This window comes from Pongo pygmaeus, chromosome 16 (assembly GCF_028885625.2).
Source record: "Pongo pygmaeus isolate AG05252 chromosome 16, NHGRI_mPonPyg2-v2.0_pri, whole genome shotgun sequence".
NCBI lineage: Eukaryota > Metazoa > Chordata > Mammalia > Primates > Hominidae > Pongo > Pongo pygmaeus.
In genome coordinates this window covers 88,301,149-88,316,637 of record NC_072389.2, presented here as the reverse complement: position 1 = coordinate 88,316,637, position 15,489 = coordinate 88,301,149, and the positions used below count along the sequence as shown (strand labels likewise).

The following is a 15,489-nucleotide window of genomic DNA, read 5'->3' as shown; positions in this document are numbered from 1 at the left end:
ACAAGTGTATTTCAAGAAAAGTGTTAAGTAAAAATTGAGACCCTTTATATGCAGTTCAAGAACGTAAAATACTAGTTGACAGTGATTGAAGTAAGAACAGTTGGTTAGGTGGGAGGAGAAGATTATTGGCTGGGAAGGAGGAGGAGGGAACCCTCTGTGGTGCTGGTTCTGTATTTTGACCTGGGTGATGGATAACAAAAGTATGTATATGAATAAAAAATACATCCAGTGCGCTTTAGATTAGTGCACTTTACACATTTTATACATGTATTTTTAATGTCAATTTTTAAAAAATCTGGTGTGGGATATATACCCACAACCCCCCCCCAAAAAAATGCAAAGATGCAAATGACTGCCATTTGGGAAACTGATCCAGGCAGGCTCACTAGCAGTGACCAAACACCTGAGAAAGGGTATTGTGAATACCTGATGTGTGTGCCAGGAACTTCCATTGTTGAATAGCTCCAAATCTCAGAAATGCTCCTAACCTAGTGTTGAGCTCTGGTGCATAGATATATTTTCTTTTCTTTCTTTCTTTCTTTTTTTTTTTTTTTTTTTGAGGCAGAGTTTCACTCTCGTTGCCCAGGCTGGAGTGCAATGGCACGATATCAGCTCACTACAACCTCTGCCTCCCAGGTTCAAGCGATTCTCCTGCCTCAGCTACCCGAGTAGCTGGAATTACAGGCACACGCCACCACACCCGGCTAATTTTTTTTATTTTTAGTAGAGACGGGGTTTCACCATGTTGGCCAGGCTGGTCTCGAACTCCTGACTTCAGGTGATCCGCCCACCTCGGCCTCCCAAAGTGCTGGGATTACAGGCTTACAGGCGTGAGCCCTAGCACCCAACCCAGAATGGCTTAAAAAAAAAAAAAAAAAAAAAGGGCTAAGCATGCCCAGTTCTTCATGTGAAATTATTTCTGTATCACCTCATCATGCTGCTCACCCTCTTCCACTGGTCTCTAATCTGTCCTTGTTGATATTTAAAAGCTGGCACAAGGCCGGGCGCAGTGGCTCACACCTGTAATCCCAGCACTTTGGGAGGCTGAGGAGGGTAGCTCACTAGAGCCCAGGAGTTCGAGACCAGCCTGGGCTACAGGTGAAACCCCACCTGTACTAAAAGATACAAAAATTAGCCAAACTTGGTAGCCCAAATCCCAGCTACTTGGGAGGCCGAGGTAGAAGGATCGCTTGAGCCCAGGAGGAGAGGTTGCATGAGCCAAATCAGCAGGGCAGCTGCAGAGTGGGGTGCAAGGTCCTCAACGCAGAGTCTCCCTAGGCCCCACTTGCCCCAGCTCATGAGAGCCTGGTTCTGAGCTCTGCCAGGACTGGGGCTTAGCACTGCCCATGAAAACAGGCGTGGCAGGGAAGAAAATCATAACCAAATATTTGTAGTCACCTCTCTCCTCCCTTCTGGAAAGGGAGGTTCCCAGGTTTGTGGGCTCTTTGCCTCCTGGACATTATTGTGTAGTGAAGGGAGAAAGGTTGAGATGCAGAGTTGGAGAAACTAAGAGAGGCCAAACTGGTCCATCTGAGGAAAGATGAGTGATCCCAGAAGGGGAGGAGGGGACACCCCGGGGGAGCGGGGGCTTCCCAGGTGGTCCAAGAAGGGGAGGGCGGGATATAGAAAGTCAGAGCATGGTTTTGAGTTTTGGAGACAAAAAGAGAAAAGAGGGAGGGATTTGGACAACTATGGAGAGGACTGGGCTGTGGAGAGAAATGTTTAGAGATTTGGAAGATAGTGTGTCATGCGATGTATTGTGAAAACCCCTTCTTCATATTCCTAAAAAACCACCACTGATGGTGATTCATGGTACAATTGATGATTGTATCATGATACAATTCAGTGCTTTTGCAGAGGGATTGGTGCCTTTTTAAAACAATAATGATGCGTTGGCTTGGCTCCATCTGAATTAGTAGAGACAAACATCTTGAGCAGGTTTTATCAGAGTTCCATTAGCTAAATATTGGGTTTCCCATTTTGTGGCTTGCTTTAAACCGCTTTGTAGGCCCTTCCGCACTGAAAGCCACTTCAGAAATCACCTCTTTGGCCTGCAGCTCCATGTCCCCAAGCTCTGGGCTTTCCTGAATGAGTGGCCTCATTCAGAAGATAATACAGCATCCCTCATCCGAAAATCCAAAATCTGAAATGCTTCAAAATCCAAAACCGTTTGAGTGCCGACATGATGTTCGAAGGCCAGGTTCAAAGGAAATGCTCATTGGAGCATTTTGGATTTCAGATTTTCAAATTCCAAAATCTGAAAAAAATCCAAAATCTGAAATACTTCTGTAATTTAACCTGTAATAGACATTGGGTCCTGACCTTCCAGCTGAGGCAGCGAGCAGTCAACAGAGGCTCACCAGGCACCCCTCCTGCCCCTCACCCTCCCAAGGGCTTGTGCCTCACCCCCCAGCCTCCCTTGCACCTGCTGGGAAGGGGAAACGATGCTCCTGCCCTGCCTTCTTGGATCTCGGGCTACTGTGACAACTGCATGATTCCAGCCAGGGAAAGCGCTACAGGTAGGAGTACTTGGTACTCTCCCTAGAGAAGGTTCCAGCAATGGCACAGCAGCCCCGGGAAGAGTGCTGCCACACCCAGCTAATTTTTAAAACTTTTTGTAGAGATGTGAATTCACTATGCTGCTGAGGCTGGTCTTGAACTCCTGACTTCAAGTAATCCTCCCACCTTGGCTTGCCAAAGTGCTGGGGTTACGGCATGAACTAGAGCTCCTGGCCGAGAGTTTAGTTTTGTTTGCTAGTGGTGTTCTTGGTATCTTTTCATATTTGAGGCTTTGGTGCTAGTGCTGAAGTATTACACTCACCATCCGAGGTTTGCAGGACTGTTGTTTCAGTATTGAACAGATGGAACTGTTTAGTTCTTCATCTTTGCAGGTATACCAAATGTGCCTACCAGGAGTCTGTTTTATAGCCGTTGAAAAGCAAGAAGTAATATAGTAAAATTTTGCCTCGCTAGAGGCTTCGGAAGACTGGAGTATTTTGGCTTACTTCTATTAACTTGGAAGGATGAAGGTGAAAAAAAATTCAAAACTTTAATTTCCTGTTTAATGCAATTTGAAAATATAGCCAATGACTCTACTTTTCTTCTCCAGTAAGTTTGGACATTCCGATCTACTTGGTGTTTTATTATAGAACTCCTAGTGTGCCTGAGTCTTACATTGTGACGATCCTTCTCTAAAACTTCACATGTAAGAGAATATAAATGATATTGGATGAGATCAGACTGGATGAGAACTGATACCTGTAAATATGGGTTTTAGATGAAATCTCTGCCACTTGTTTTCTTATTTAACTCATAAAAATAAGACACATTGGCTGGAGGGTGGGAGCAGGAAGGAGATTTATGTCTTTTAATTGCATGTCATTGTTTCATATTGAGACAGAACATATAGTATCCCTGGTTTTGGACCTACAGAAGGAAACAATTTTACTACCTGCTGTATGCCAGAGGTTCTTGAACACCTGGAGGGATTACTGCAGCACAGATTGCTGAGCCCTACTCCAGAGTTTCTGATTCATCGGGTCCAGGGTGGGGCCTGAGAATTTGTATTTATAAGAAGTTCCCAGGTGCTGCTGGAGCTGCTAGTCCAGAGACTACAGTTTTGAGAACCACTCTCATATACTAACTGTAAATTGCAGAGCTCTAGAAAGAAAGCTTAGTTTGGTGTGGGATAAGAAGCAGACAGATTATGGAGAAAATCATGAAAAATTCAACCCTTAATCCCAGCCTAGTGTGGATTTCAGGTAACAAGCAATACACAGTGACATAACACAATTCTTGGTTTTCATGATTGCAAGGCATAGCCAGATATCAAGTGAGAAATTCAGTTTCATTTGCAAGGCTTAGAGAGGCCAGGTGATTCTGTTAAAATGGGCCTTGTATTTCTCTTAAACCAGTAAAGAGCTTTAAGTGCTTATTAAATTGAAAGCTTTGTGTTCTTACTTATTTTGTATTTTATTTTATTTTATTTCTTTTGAGATGGAGTCTTGCTCTGTCGCCCAGGCTGGAGTGCAGTGGCGTGAGCTTGGCTCACTGCAACCTCCGTCTTCTGGGTTCAAGTGATTGTCCTGCCTCAGCCTCCCAAATAGCTAGGATTACAGGCACCCACCACCACGCCTGGCTAATTTTTGTATTTTTAGTAGAGACAGGGTTTCTTCATGTTGGCCAGGCTGGTCTCGAACTCCTGACCTCAGGTGATCCACCCACCTCGGCCTCCCAAAATGATGGCATTACAGGCATGAGCCACCATGCCCGGCCCAAAAGCTTTGTGTTTTTAAAGATATTCGACATGTTTCTTGTTTTTAGAAGAAATCTTAACAATAATGTAGGAGAATAAGAGAAACATTTTTCCAAAAAAGAGAAATCATTGTGATTATTTTGTCTTATTGGAATGTCGGATACTATAGTCGGCTTCATTAATCATCAAGCATGCTATGGATTTTCCATTTTTATAGGATCTATATCTCAGTTAAGGTAATACTGGTAATTCTTGTGCTCCATTTGAAGATGAAAAATATAGGCCAAAATCATACACTTTGCATAGAAGCTGGATAATGAAGACAGCTCTGGAGGAACACATAGATACACACACACAGACACACATATATATAAAGTATACACACACATATTTTTTAAAGTTTATTTTTTACAGTTTTAAAGCTTTTAAAGCAAAAGCCAGCCCCTCCCCTCTCCCAGAGTGGGTGGCCCCTCCCCTCTCTCTGAGTGGGCGGGGACAGCCCTTGTATGGGCAGCTTTCCTTATGACACCACAGGTCCCTTTGGACATGCTGCTGCCTGGCCAGGCCTCCTTTCCCTTTCATCTTTCTCACTGACCAATGGGCTTGGAGCATTAAGGCCACGCCCCTATTCTGCATTCTAGTGGGGCCCTGGTTACGCCTCCTGTGGTTCAGTCGCACAGCTGCCTGGTAGGTGACTGGAGGCATTCAGCAGTGCTCACTGGGATTTTGCTGATGTGGCCCCAACCCCGCCTCCCTCCCCACCCCGCGATGTCAGAAAAAACACAACAGGGGAAATTGGCCGCAGCCAAGAAAAAGGTAAAACGCACCAGGTCATGGCCCCCAACCCAGCCACAGATCCCCTCCGATGACAAGACCGGTGGCAGAGTCCATACCACTCCTGAGGCATACCAGACTGGGGCCCCCAACACCAGCGCCTCTGGGCTCCCCCGACCAAAGTCTAGTCAGTCAGCCCCACCCCTTCAGCAAGCAGCCCAGTCCCTGCCCTTGCCAATCACCCCAGGGTGACTTTGGGCGGGTGACTCCTGGGGCTCCCTGCTCCATACTCAGCCCTCACCTGCTGCCGCCCCAAGCCCAACCTCCCTGGGCTCTTTGGGCTTGTGTCTCCCAGGACCTGGGTCCCCCAGCCCCAGGCCCCACCCTCGCCAGTCATCCCTGGGTGACTTTGGGCTGGTGACTCCTGGGGCTCCCTACTGCAGACTCTGCCCTCCCCTCCTGCTGCCCTAAGCTCAACCTCCCTGGGCTTCTTGGCTGGCATCTCCGAGGACCTGGATCAAAACCCTGTGTTTCCCTCCCCCATCATGGAGCAGTGACTCGGACATCGCGCTGATGTGGTCTCCCCCCAGGGAGGAGTGGAATGTAGTGATGTCACAGTCCCACTAGGAACTGTCATTACTGCTGCAAGACCGGCCTTTGATCTTACAACCCAGTCCCCTAAGTTTTCTCACCCCATTTCTGGTCCCTCTGGTTGCAGCACAAATTTCCAGCTGGAAGGGGAGTGGGGATTATGGGACCTAGGAGCAAGAGGTTTCAGGCTGCCTTACTCCCTTAACAATGTCTAATTGACAGTGGGAAAAGCCTACACTTCCCCTGTGAGCTCAAAACGTTGACAGTATCTCTGGGTGGCAATGGGAGAATGGGTTTGGTTTGGTTTTCTCCCAGGCTTCTACTTTCCAGAGAGACTTTAACATATTTTCTGAGTTCTCCACGGTTATGGGACCAGACTGCCCTTCAGTCAGTGGGCTCTGAAGTGAGATTTGCTCATCTTCTGTGGAATAGATCTTGGGAAACTGAACTTGACAGCTTGAATCTTCCTCATGTCATCTCAACCTGGGGTACTTTGAGTGCCACAGGATAAACGTGGGACATCTTTCTGAAGCATCATTTTCCCTTGATTCTCTTGAGAAAAAACATTAATGTACTTAGAGATGACAGACACATAGGTTTCCAAGCGTATACCAGACTTCTCTCTGAAATGAGGCTTGGGTCGTCCTCTTTCCAATAAACTCTCAGATTTCACAGAAAAGCTGCCTTCTGCCATGAGGATACATTGATATGAAAGTGTGAGAGGTACTGGTGCACTTCTTCACACTAACAGACGTGTGAGGATGTGTGACTCTAAACCACACGGCCTACAGTTCCTGCCTGCTTAATGTTTACTTTTCTTCTTCTGCCCCTGGTTCTGGTCCCTGGCAGCTGCTGATTCATGGCAAAACCCCAGAGCTTGGAGTCAGAGGACTGAGTTTAAGTTCCAATATTGCCTTTTTTGTTCTTTCTTTTTTTTTCTATCCATGATATCAACTCCTCTCAATCACTAAATGATTGTGACAACACCTTGTACAGTTGTTGGTGGCATTAAATCAGATGGTATATAAGAGTATTTTGTCAAAACTGTAAAGGAGGATGTGGTGATAGGGGCTGATTGTTCTCATGAGTGTTACTGCTCTTCTTTCCCACAGTTAAAAGAATATTGGCACAGGAAGAGCCCTGGCATTCCAGCAGGAGCTAACAGGAGAAAGAAAATCAATGGCAGTAGCCCTGACACAGCCACTTCTGGTGGTTACCACTCACCTGGGGATGTGAGTCTTGGTGGCCCAGGCTCCTGGGGACAGGGGACTCTAGGGGCAGTAGAGGGTAATTGTTAAGATTGTGGATGGACTGTTGGGTACTGGTTAAGAATTCTGGGTTTGAATCCTGCCTCTCCGTCTGCTAAGGATTAATTAGGGATTGATTAGAATATGATTTAGGGCAAGTTGCTTGAGGTCTTTGGGCCTCTCTTTTCACATCTGTATAATAGAGGTGGTATTTTTTGATTTCCATCTGTGAAGTTTAAATGAGATTTGTTATTGTTGCTTTTATGTGAATCCTTAGTACATGGCCTGCTGCAAACACCCAGGACACCCAGGAAATGGTCATTGCTGTTTGATTTTCCTCATCCCCAGTCTCAAGGGGAACCCAGGCCAATGAGAAGAGCCACTTGCCATCAGGCTGTCCCTTTAGAGTCACTGAAAGGGCCCCAGGTGGGATGGTGGTGAGATAAGAACCATGAGAGAAGCTGGCACAAAGGAGTTATGGGACAAAGGGTCCAAGATAGGCAGAAAAGAAGCTTTTGCCAGTTGATGGGGAAGAAAGGAAGTCAGAGGGCTTAGACAGTGAGGGGGGACAGAACATCTCCATGTGCACTCTCATCTCTGGCAGTGAGCAACAGGTATCTATGGGGAGGGCCCTGCATCATCTGCTACCCTGAAGGATCTGGAGGTAAGAGGCCCTGGGCTGAGGTGCAGTGACCCTGCAGGCCAGCCCTCCAACCTCCTCCCACAGCAGGGGCTTGTTGCCCCTCTGCCAGCTGAGACAGCCCACACCCCCCCACCAGCCCTAATGATTGTTCTGTCTACCCCTCCCCACAATCTTCCTCCAACTCCTCCTTTCTGCATGCACCTCAGAGCCAGTACCAAGAACTAGCAGTGGCCCTGGATTCAAGCTCCGCAATAATCAGTCAACTCAGTCAAAACATCAATTCACTGGTAAGAGTCCAGTGGGGTCCCCTGATTCCAGCCTGTCAATCCTGGACTCCAGTTTCCCCTTGGGGCCCTGAAAAAAGGGGCTAGGGGCCCCCGATGCCAAGGGCGAATGGGGAGCTGGGGCACCCAGGTCTCACCTGGAGGGACCCCAGAGCACAGAACATGCAGCATGGCTCTTCTGCACTGCCCTCTTTCCTGACTCTCTCTTCTCCAGACACCCCTGCTCTAGTCCTTGCCACACATGCCCTGGGGTTGTCACCTCTCAGGGAAGCAGTAGCCTGACTGGTTGTCAGGGGCCCATATTTCTGCCCTGCCTCAGTCCCTAATTTGCTTTTTTGAGTCTGGACAAGCCATCTCTCCTCCTTAGGCTCATGTTTCTGGAGGAGGTAGAGAGTATCAAAGGTCTAGCTCTGACAGTCTGAGATTTAAAGGCCCCTAGAATGGAAACCTCAGGGCCAAGGGCTCCTGTCTGTCCTTTGCTGTCTTATATCTCTGCTATGAAGAACTCTACCTGGCCTGTACATGCTCAGTAAATGTTTGTTGAATGAATGCACATTTCTAAATCACAAGCTGGCAGAAGGGGGGTGGGACTTTCTCAAACTCTGTCTCTAGAGGTTCACCAGCCCCTCTCTCCAGGGCCCTTTCCCCACTGTGCTTTGGGCAGGCTCACACATTGAAGGAGGAGAAGCATGAGATACATCGGGTACAGAAGCTTGGGAGGAGCTCGTTCAAACTCAAAAACCAGATGGGTAAGATGGGGCTGGCATGACCTGGGAGCAGGACTGGCATCAGAGAGCTGTGGGGGTGACTTAGAATGTCCCAGGGAGGTGGGTGGATGGAAGGGCTTTGAGGCAGAGGGAAAGAGGTGTGTGCCAGGAGACGGCAAGTCTTGTCATCTCCATGAGCCTCAGTGTCCCCATCAGTAAAGAGGGAGGAGTGCCCATTGTCAGCCACCCACAGTGCTCTCTATCTGAAAGTGACTTGGAAGATTGGCTACCATCTGGGTGTGAGGAATCATTAGCAATGAGGCCAAGTTAGGGAAGCCTGAGAGGAGGAGCTGTGCAGCAAAGGGAGGATTTTTTTTTTTTTTTTTTTTTTAGAATCCAGAGGCCCTTATTGTCTGCTTCCTTTCTCAGCTGAACCTCTGGCCCCAGAGCCCCCAGCAGGGCCCTCTGAGGTGGAGCAGCTACAAGATGAGACCAACCACCTAAGGAAGGAGCTGGAGAGTGTGGTAAAACAGCTGCAGGCCGAGGTGGAAAACAATCAGATGTTGAGTCTCCTGAACAGGAGACAGGAGGAGAGGCTACGTGAACACGAGAAGAGGCTACGTGAACAGGAGAAGAGGCTACGTGAACAGGAGAAGAGGCTACGTGAACAGGAGGAGAGGCTTCGTGAACAGGAGGAGAGGCTGTGTGAACAGGAGAAGCTGCCAGGGCAGGAGAGGCTACTGGAAGAGGTGGAGAAGCTGTTAGAACAGGAGAGACGGCAGGAGGAGCAGGAGAGGCTACTGGAGAGGGAGAGGCTGCTGGATGAGGTGGAGGAGCTGCTGGAACAGGAGAGGCTTCGGGAGCAGGATGAGAGGCTGTGGCAGCAGGAGACTCTGCGGGAGCTGGAGAGGCTGCGGGAGCTGGAGAGGATGCTGGAGCTGGGATGGGAAGCCCTCTACGAGCAGCAGGCCGAGCCATGCAGTGGCTTTGAGGAGCTGGTGCGTTGCCCCACCTGGGGAGGCTGCCCTCTTCCCTAGCCCTCAAGGCCTTTTGTTTCCCCACCTGTAAAATGGGGCATTGTAGCCTTCACATGAAATGGTACTTCTAAAGGCACCTGTGAGCCAGAGCCCCGCTCTGATGGCTGTGGGAGAGAGGGGATGATTTTTCTAACCTGCCTCCACCCTTCCCAGTTCCATGGGAGGCAGACACCAAGTTCTGGGGTCTCCAGTTTTAGTGGGTGGCCACTGATTACTTCTCTCTGTCCAGAACAACGAGAACAAGAGCACACTGCAGTTAGAGCAGCAAGTAAAGGAGCTGAAGAAGCCGGGTGAGCTGAAAGAGACGGTAACCTCCGACCCATCCAAGAAGATCTGGGAGGCAGGCACCAGCCTCTGGGGAGGGGAGGTGCCAGGCCAGAGGCAGCTGCAGCCTGGGGGCAGATGACCACAGCACCCTCCAGGGCAGTCCCATGACTGTTTCTTGCTTCCTGCCCTCTGACTTTTAGAGGTGGGTAGCCCTGGGCTCCTCCCAGGTCTGGACATCATCATCCCAGCTAGAGGCATGGAGCCCCCCAATCACAGAGGAAGAGACAGTGATATAACAGGCTCCTTGTGTCGGGTGTGGTGGCTCACGCCTGTAATCCCAGCACTTTGGGAGGCTGAAGCAGGAGAATCACTTGAGGTCAGGAGTTTGAGACCAGTGTGGCCAACATGGCAAAACCTCATCTCTACTAAAAAAAAAAAATAAAATAAGCCGGGTCTGGTGGTGCATGCCTGTAGTCCCAGCTACTCAGGAGGCTGAGACACGAGAATCACTTGAGCCCGGGAGGTGAAGGTTGCAGTGGGCTGAGATTGCACCACTGCACTCCAGCCTGGGACAGAGTGACACTGTCTCAAAACAAAACAAAACAGAAAAACAAAAAAGACTCCTTAGATTGAAACTGGATTCCGGCCTCGGTTCCACTGGTCATAATTCAACTACTTTGCATCTCTAAGTCTCTGTTTCTTTAACTTCAAAAGGAAGTTAGCCTCTTCCTTGCAGAGGTGCTGAGGATTAAATGAGATAATACGTGGAAACATTAGGCATGTAGCACACTTAGCAGTTGGTGGTTGGCTCCCCCTGCTTTTCCACCAGTCTGTGGCCTACGGTTTAAATGCTGGGAAAAAGGACATGAGATTTGAGGCTGGGGAAGGAGGCATGGGCTTCTAGGTAAGGGAGGCAGAGTCTCTTAGGCCTAGAGCAAGGGTCCAGGGGCCTGGGCAGGCCACAGAGCCCCACAGTGCCCTCGCTACCCTATTAATGGGTGGGGAATCTGGAAGCCAGCCACCACATGCCCTCATGCCCAGGGTCTTCCGGCAGGTGGAGCTGAAGAGCCAAGAGGCTCCGAGTCTGCAGCAGCAGCCAGACCAGTACCTGTGTACCGCTCTAAGAGCCCTAATCCCACAGGAGCTTGGGTGTGCGGACAAGCAGGGTGGTGAGTAGAGCCCTCAGCCGGGGTGGGCAGGCAGGAGCAGGGGAGGCTCACACTGTGCTCAGATTCCCACCCCCCTCCCTCTCTCTGAAGATCTTTGTGAGGTGAGCCTCACTGATAGCGTGGAGGCTGCACCAGGAGAGGACAGGGAGGGTTCTCCCCATGACAACCCCACTGCGCAGCAGATCCAGCAGCTGCTTCCTCTAACGCAGGACTCCCCAGGAGCACCCAGGCTTGGGTGGAGAAGCTGTTGGTACAGGAGAGGCGGCACGAGGAGCAGGAGAGGCTGCATGACATTCTTTTCGGGCTGCCGAGAACAGGGAGATAAACATCACCATCATCTAAGAGCTGGTCAAGAAATTAAAAAAAAAAAAAAAAGTTAAGGGGTTAATCTCCCACACAATTCGTTTACTTCATTTGAATGTTAGAGCCACTTATGTTTATTTGTGTTTCTAATTTATAGTTTGAATTTATTTGTGTTTCTAATTTATAGTTTACATTTATTTGTGTTTCTAATTTATAGTTTGTGTTTCTAATTTATAGTTTAAATTTATTTGTGTTTCTAATTCATAGTTTAAATTTATTTGTAAAAAGTTAAAGGAGAGTGGGTCTTTGCCTCATGTTCACTCTGGCATCCTTTAGCATTTTTTTAATTTGATAATTATAGGACGTTAGCATGCATATCGAGTTTGCCCTTATGTATGGGAGTTCAAAGACACAAAGACCCACTATATGCACACAACTGTTCTTGCTGGTTTGGGATAGGCTGCCATGCTTTTTTAATGTTAGTGCAGCATGTATATTCATTACGGAATTGAGATAAAATTTACTTATGTTCTGCTGTTATGTTTGATCGAATCCTAATCACAGTGAGCTCTTCATTAGCTCAATATGTGGTGTGCCCTCAAGTGCGCAGTCTATTACTTTGTAATATGCCACTGTGAGTACTGACATTTACAGTTGCTTAAAGGCGGAGCACTGGAAACAGCCTTTCTCCCTTTTTCTGTGTATTGGGGATGGGAGTAATAACATTTTGGGGAGCTTTTTAAATCCCCCAGAAGAGGAAAGTGGCCTGCTCTGGCAGTTGTGTGCAGGATAGAATATGTTTCATTTGTTCCAGTGCCAAGAATGAGCACTGTACTATGGTAGTTCCCTTAGGATTTGTATGTGCTCTGGGCTCATGAAGATATTGCCTCATGAGCTGTGGCAGTTGTACTCTTCTTTGATGACCAAAAAAGGGATTATTTCTGAGGGATGAAAGGCTCCCATCATGACTGTGGATGTGGGAAACCTCTTCTTGCTGAGAGCATTTATATCTACAATACGTTTTAAAGTCAGAGTTCATGTTCCCTGTTTTAATCACATGACAACAGGTCCCAGCACACAAAAGGGCACTGGTTGGCATTCTTCTTAATGTATTTAGTAAAGATCAGAAGAAATCCTTTAAGAGTTTAAATGTCCCTCGAACAGGCATATACAGGCTCTAGTCAAGAATGAATTCGAGTGAAGGAAAGCTGTGTCACACCTGGCATTCCTCTATGTTCATGGAGCTTATTTGAGGCTAGAAGATGGATTTTACCATCTAGACCTCTCTGGCTAATACCTAGTCTTCAAGCATCTGACATAGGAATTTACTTCTTTTCTTTGAATGGAAAAGACTTTAAAAATAATAACAAACATTATTATAAACTAATATATGTGAGAGTACTTAGTTGAAACAAAAAGGAGTTTTAGTAGACAGTGTTATACTACATTTGAAAATCAAGGAGAAGTTTATTCAACTTAAAATGTTTACAAACTGCAGCGCAATCTACTGTTTGTGAATGTGTCATGAGGAAAGTGTCTATACAATCACAGAGTTATATTTCCTCACAAAGTTCTTTCCGAAGAGTGAAATATGTTTTAATACCTCTCAGTTTCAGTTAGAAGCATACTTTGTGTAATATTTATGGCTTAAAATGGACTAAAGGTCCTGTTCTTGTGTTTTCTGAACTTGCCACTTTTGAATTCTTTGAGCTCAGTTTAAAGACAGTTAAGTCCATTTTAAGCCCTCAGGCTAGAAATCGTACCACTGTTAATTAGCCACATTATTTGGTCTAACAGTTTTTCTTTATCATTCTGAAACTGAGTTTATCTAATACATTGATAAATTATTTCAAAGGTATTTTTATAGTTCAAATCACTTCACTTTTACCCTGACACATATAAATGACTAGGAATGACCTTCACATAGCATTTAGCATCTGTAACCAATCTGACAATAATGTGTTCATCAGGCACCTATGGATTAAATCACATACTGGCATATTTAAGCTGAATGTAAGTCTGAAAAATAAATGTACTATATTAACTCAAATACCACTCTTTGTGTAGGTATTTTGTCATATGTTTAAGAAAAAGCTAAAAAGAATGGAAATCCTATGACAATAACTTAAGTCTTTCTTCAAAGTGCATGCATTCTTTTGCAGTACCTCATTCAGCCAAGTATTAGTTCTCTTCCTCATTCCGTATAAGGCAGCTTTCAATTTGCTTAGAAGGCAACATTAGAAGGTTAGAGTTCAGCAGAAACATAGAATTTTAAAATGTGACTTCAACTGAATAAATTTGAATTTCTGTAGGAAGTAAAGAATCAAAATACCTATTTAAAGACTGCAATATGTGATAATTATTTTTAAAGTAATTGATTAAACCTGATAGGTTTTCCCAAAATGAAAAACAATCAGTTCTAAAACCAAAGCTGATTTTTAGAAAATGTGAAAATGTAAATCAACCCTATCCATAATAGATTCTCTAAAACTTTATCTTACAGTCACTTTCAAATAACTATTCAAAAATGTAACTGCTATATTAATGTCTTAAAATAATTTAAAACATTTTAAATTACAAATACTGTAGTTTAAAACAAAGAATCTAGGGGAAGGAAAAGTAGACAAAGAAATGCCAATTCCAGTCCAAAGCTGTATTTGCCAAGTTTTCCTAGAATGACTTTTACCGATTTGTGAATTCTTATACACAGAATGCATAATGGAAATACTGATTTTTGTCTAAAGTGGCATTATTGACTGCTGCTGTGATGCTACTGTAATGTAATACCTTATTAAATTGTTTCAAGGTGCTGTTTTGCCTAAAAATTTTGTGTGTCTTGAAAACTATAGTATTAAAGGTATTGAGACTGTGCAAATGCTGGGCATGCTTGGCATGAGATAATCGGTTTTTATTCTTACAAAATTGTAACTATGTAAGTGTGTTTATTAAAAGAACACAAACTAAAATAGTTACAGGAATTTAAAAAAGTTGTGGGATGAAAAAGTTACAGGATAAAAAATACTGTGGAAAAGTTGTGGGAAAAAAATTGTGGAAAAAAAGTAAAAAGAAAAAGTTTTATGAAAAGTTTTTTAAAAAAGTTCTGAAAAAGAAGTTACGGGATTTAAAAAAAATCATGGGATAAAAATAAAAATAAATAAAAGCAGGCCCCTGTCAGCATAAGCCTGGAGAAGTGGGTCTGGATTCTTCACCCCCACCATGTCCCTACAACCCCTTCCCAGTCACCCCTTTACCATTAGGGTAGCAAGACAAGACCCCTGTCTAATGGAGGGAGACAAACAGACCCTCTACCACCTTGAGCAAGGCCGAGTCCTTACATTTCTGGATGATGATGTTTGTTATTTTAGAGCCAGAGGTTGGTGGAGTTGGTTTGTTTGGAGGAGGTCTGACGGCCTCCTTACTCTCACCAAAGCAACTTTTCCGTCAGGGGGGCTCCCATCTTCTTACTCAGAGAGGCAGCTGAGGCGGGACAGTGGAGTTAACTGTAGACCAGGCGAGGGCACAGACTGCTGGGGGTGGCCCCCCTTCCCCCGTGTACATACTGTATCTGTGTAACGTTCTGTATCGTATCTGGCGTAGGTTGCAGCTGGCATATGAGGAAGAGGTTCTTATAATTATTTGCAGCTGGGAAACTTATTCGTTGCTAGCATAGGAGCGAGGAAGGAGGCGGGGATGGGGTCATGGCTCCCTGATGATGGGACCCCTTTTTTTTGTTTGTTTTGTTTTTTTGTTTTTGTTTTTTTTTTTCTTTTGATTTTGGAATAAATGGATTTAGCCATACTGCTCGGCCTGGTATGTTCCCGTTTACCTCACTGGGTCCTGCAGTTTTTCCCACTCAACGAGGAGCCCCAGAGTGTCTCAGCATGTCCAGCTGGGCTGTGGGGGATCTTCCAGGCCTGTTACCTGTATGTTGCCTGGTGACACCTGGTGGATTTCATGGGGACTGTCATGGCACCTACAGAGTACAGTCTGGCCCTGACAGCCAACAGGTTGAGAAGCTTGATCTAGCGGTGGCCGGGAAGACAGATACCAGCGCCCAAGGGCACTGACTTCCATCCACCCCAGGTGTCTTCCGTTCTGTCCCCCTGCCTCCCTCTCCTGTCTGCACCGGGTGGCCTGTCTGTCCCTCCAGAGTGCCGGCTGCCCCGCAGGCTCCCTCCAGGCTGAGTTCATGGCCCTGTCCCCTAGTGGCCA

General features: G+C 46.2%; 1 protein-coding gene across 4 annotated transcripts; it reads left to right on the top strand.

Moving 5' to 3' along the window:
• The first annotated feature begins 4,819 nt into the window (after nt 1-4,819).
• On the top strand, nt 4,820-14,846 carry LOC129014353 (golgin subfamily A member 6-like protein 9). 4 transcript variants are annotated; one of them, XM_054451679.2, is made up of 8 exons: nt 4,820-5,071; nt 6,733-6,852; nt 7,717-7,797; nt 8,459-8,543; nt 8,931-9,499; nt 9,768-9,828; nt 10,860-10,974; nt 11,184-14,846. In XM_054451679.2, exons 1-8 carry the CDS (start codon nt 4,988-4,990, stop codon nt 11,263-11,265), a joined length of 1,197 nt encoding a protein of 398 aa, XP_054307654.1. In that variant the 5' UTR covers nt 4,820-4,987; the 3' UTR covers nt 11,266-14,846. The 4 variants fall into 4 exon arrangements, with proteins under 4 accessions (XP_054307654.1, XP_054307655.1, XP_063508895.1 ...); XM_054451680.2 differs by having other exon boundaries at nt 11,065-11,325; XM_063652825.1 differs by lacking the exons at nt 10,860-10,974; nt 11,184-14,846 and having other exon boundaries at nt 9,768-10,232.
• Nucleotides 14,847-15,489: the final 643 nt, after the last annotated feature.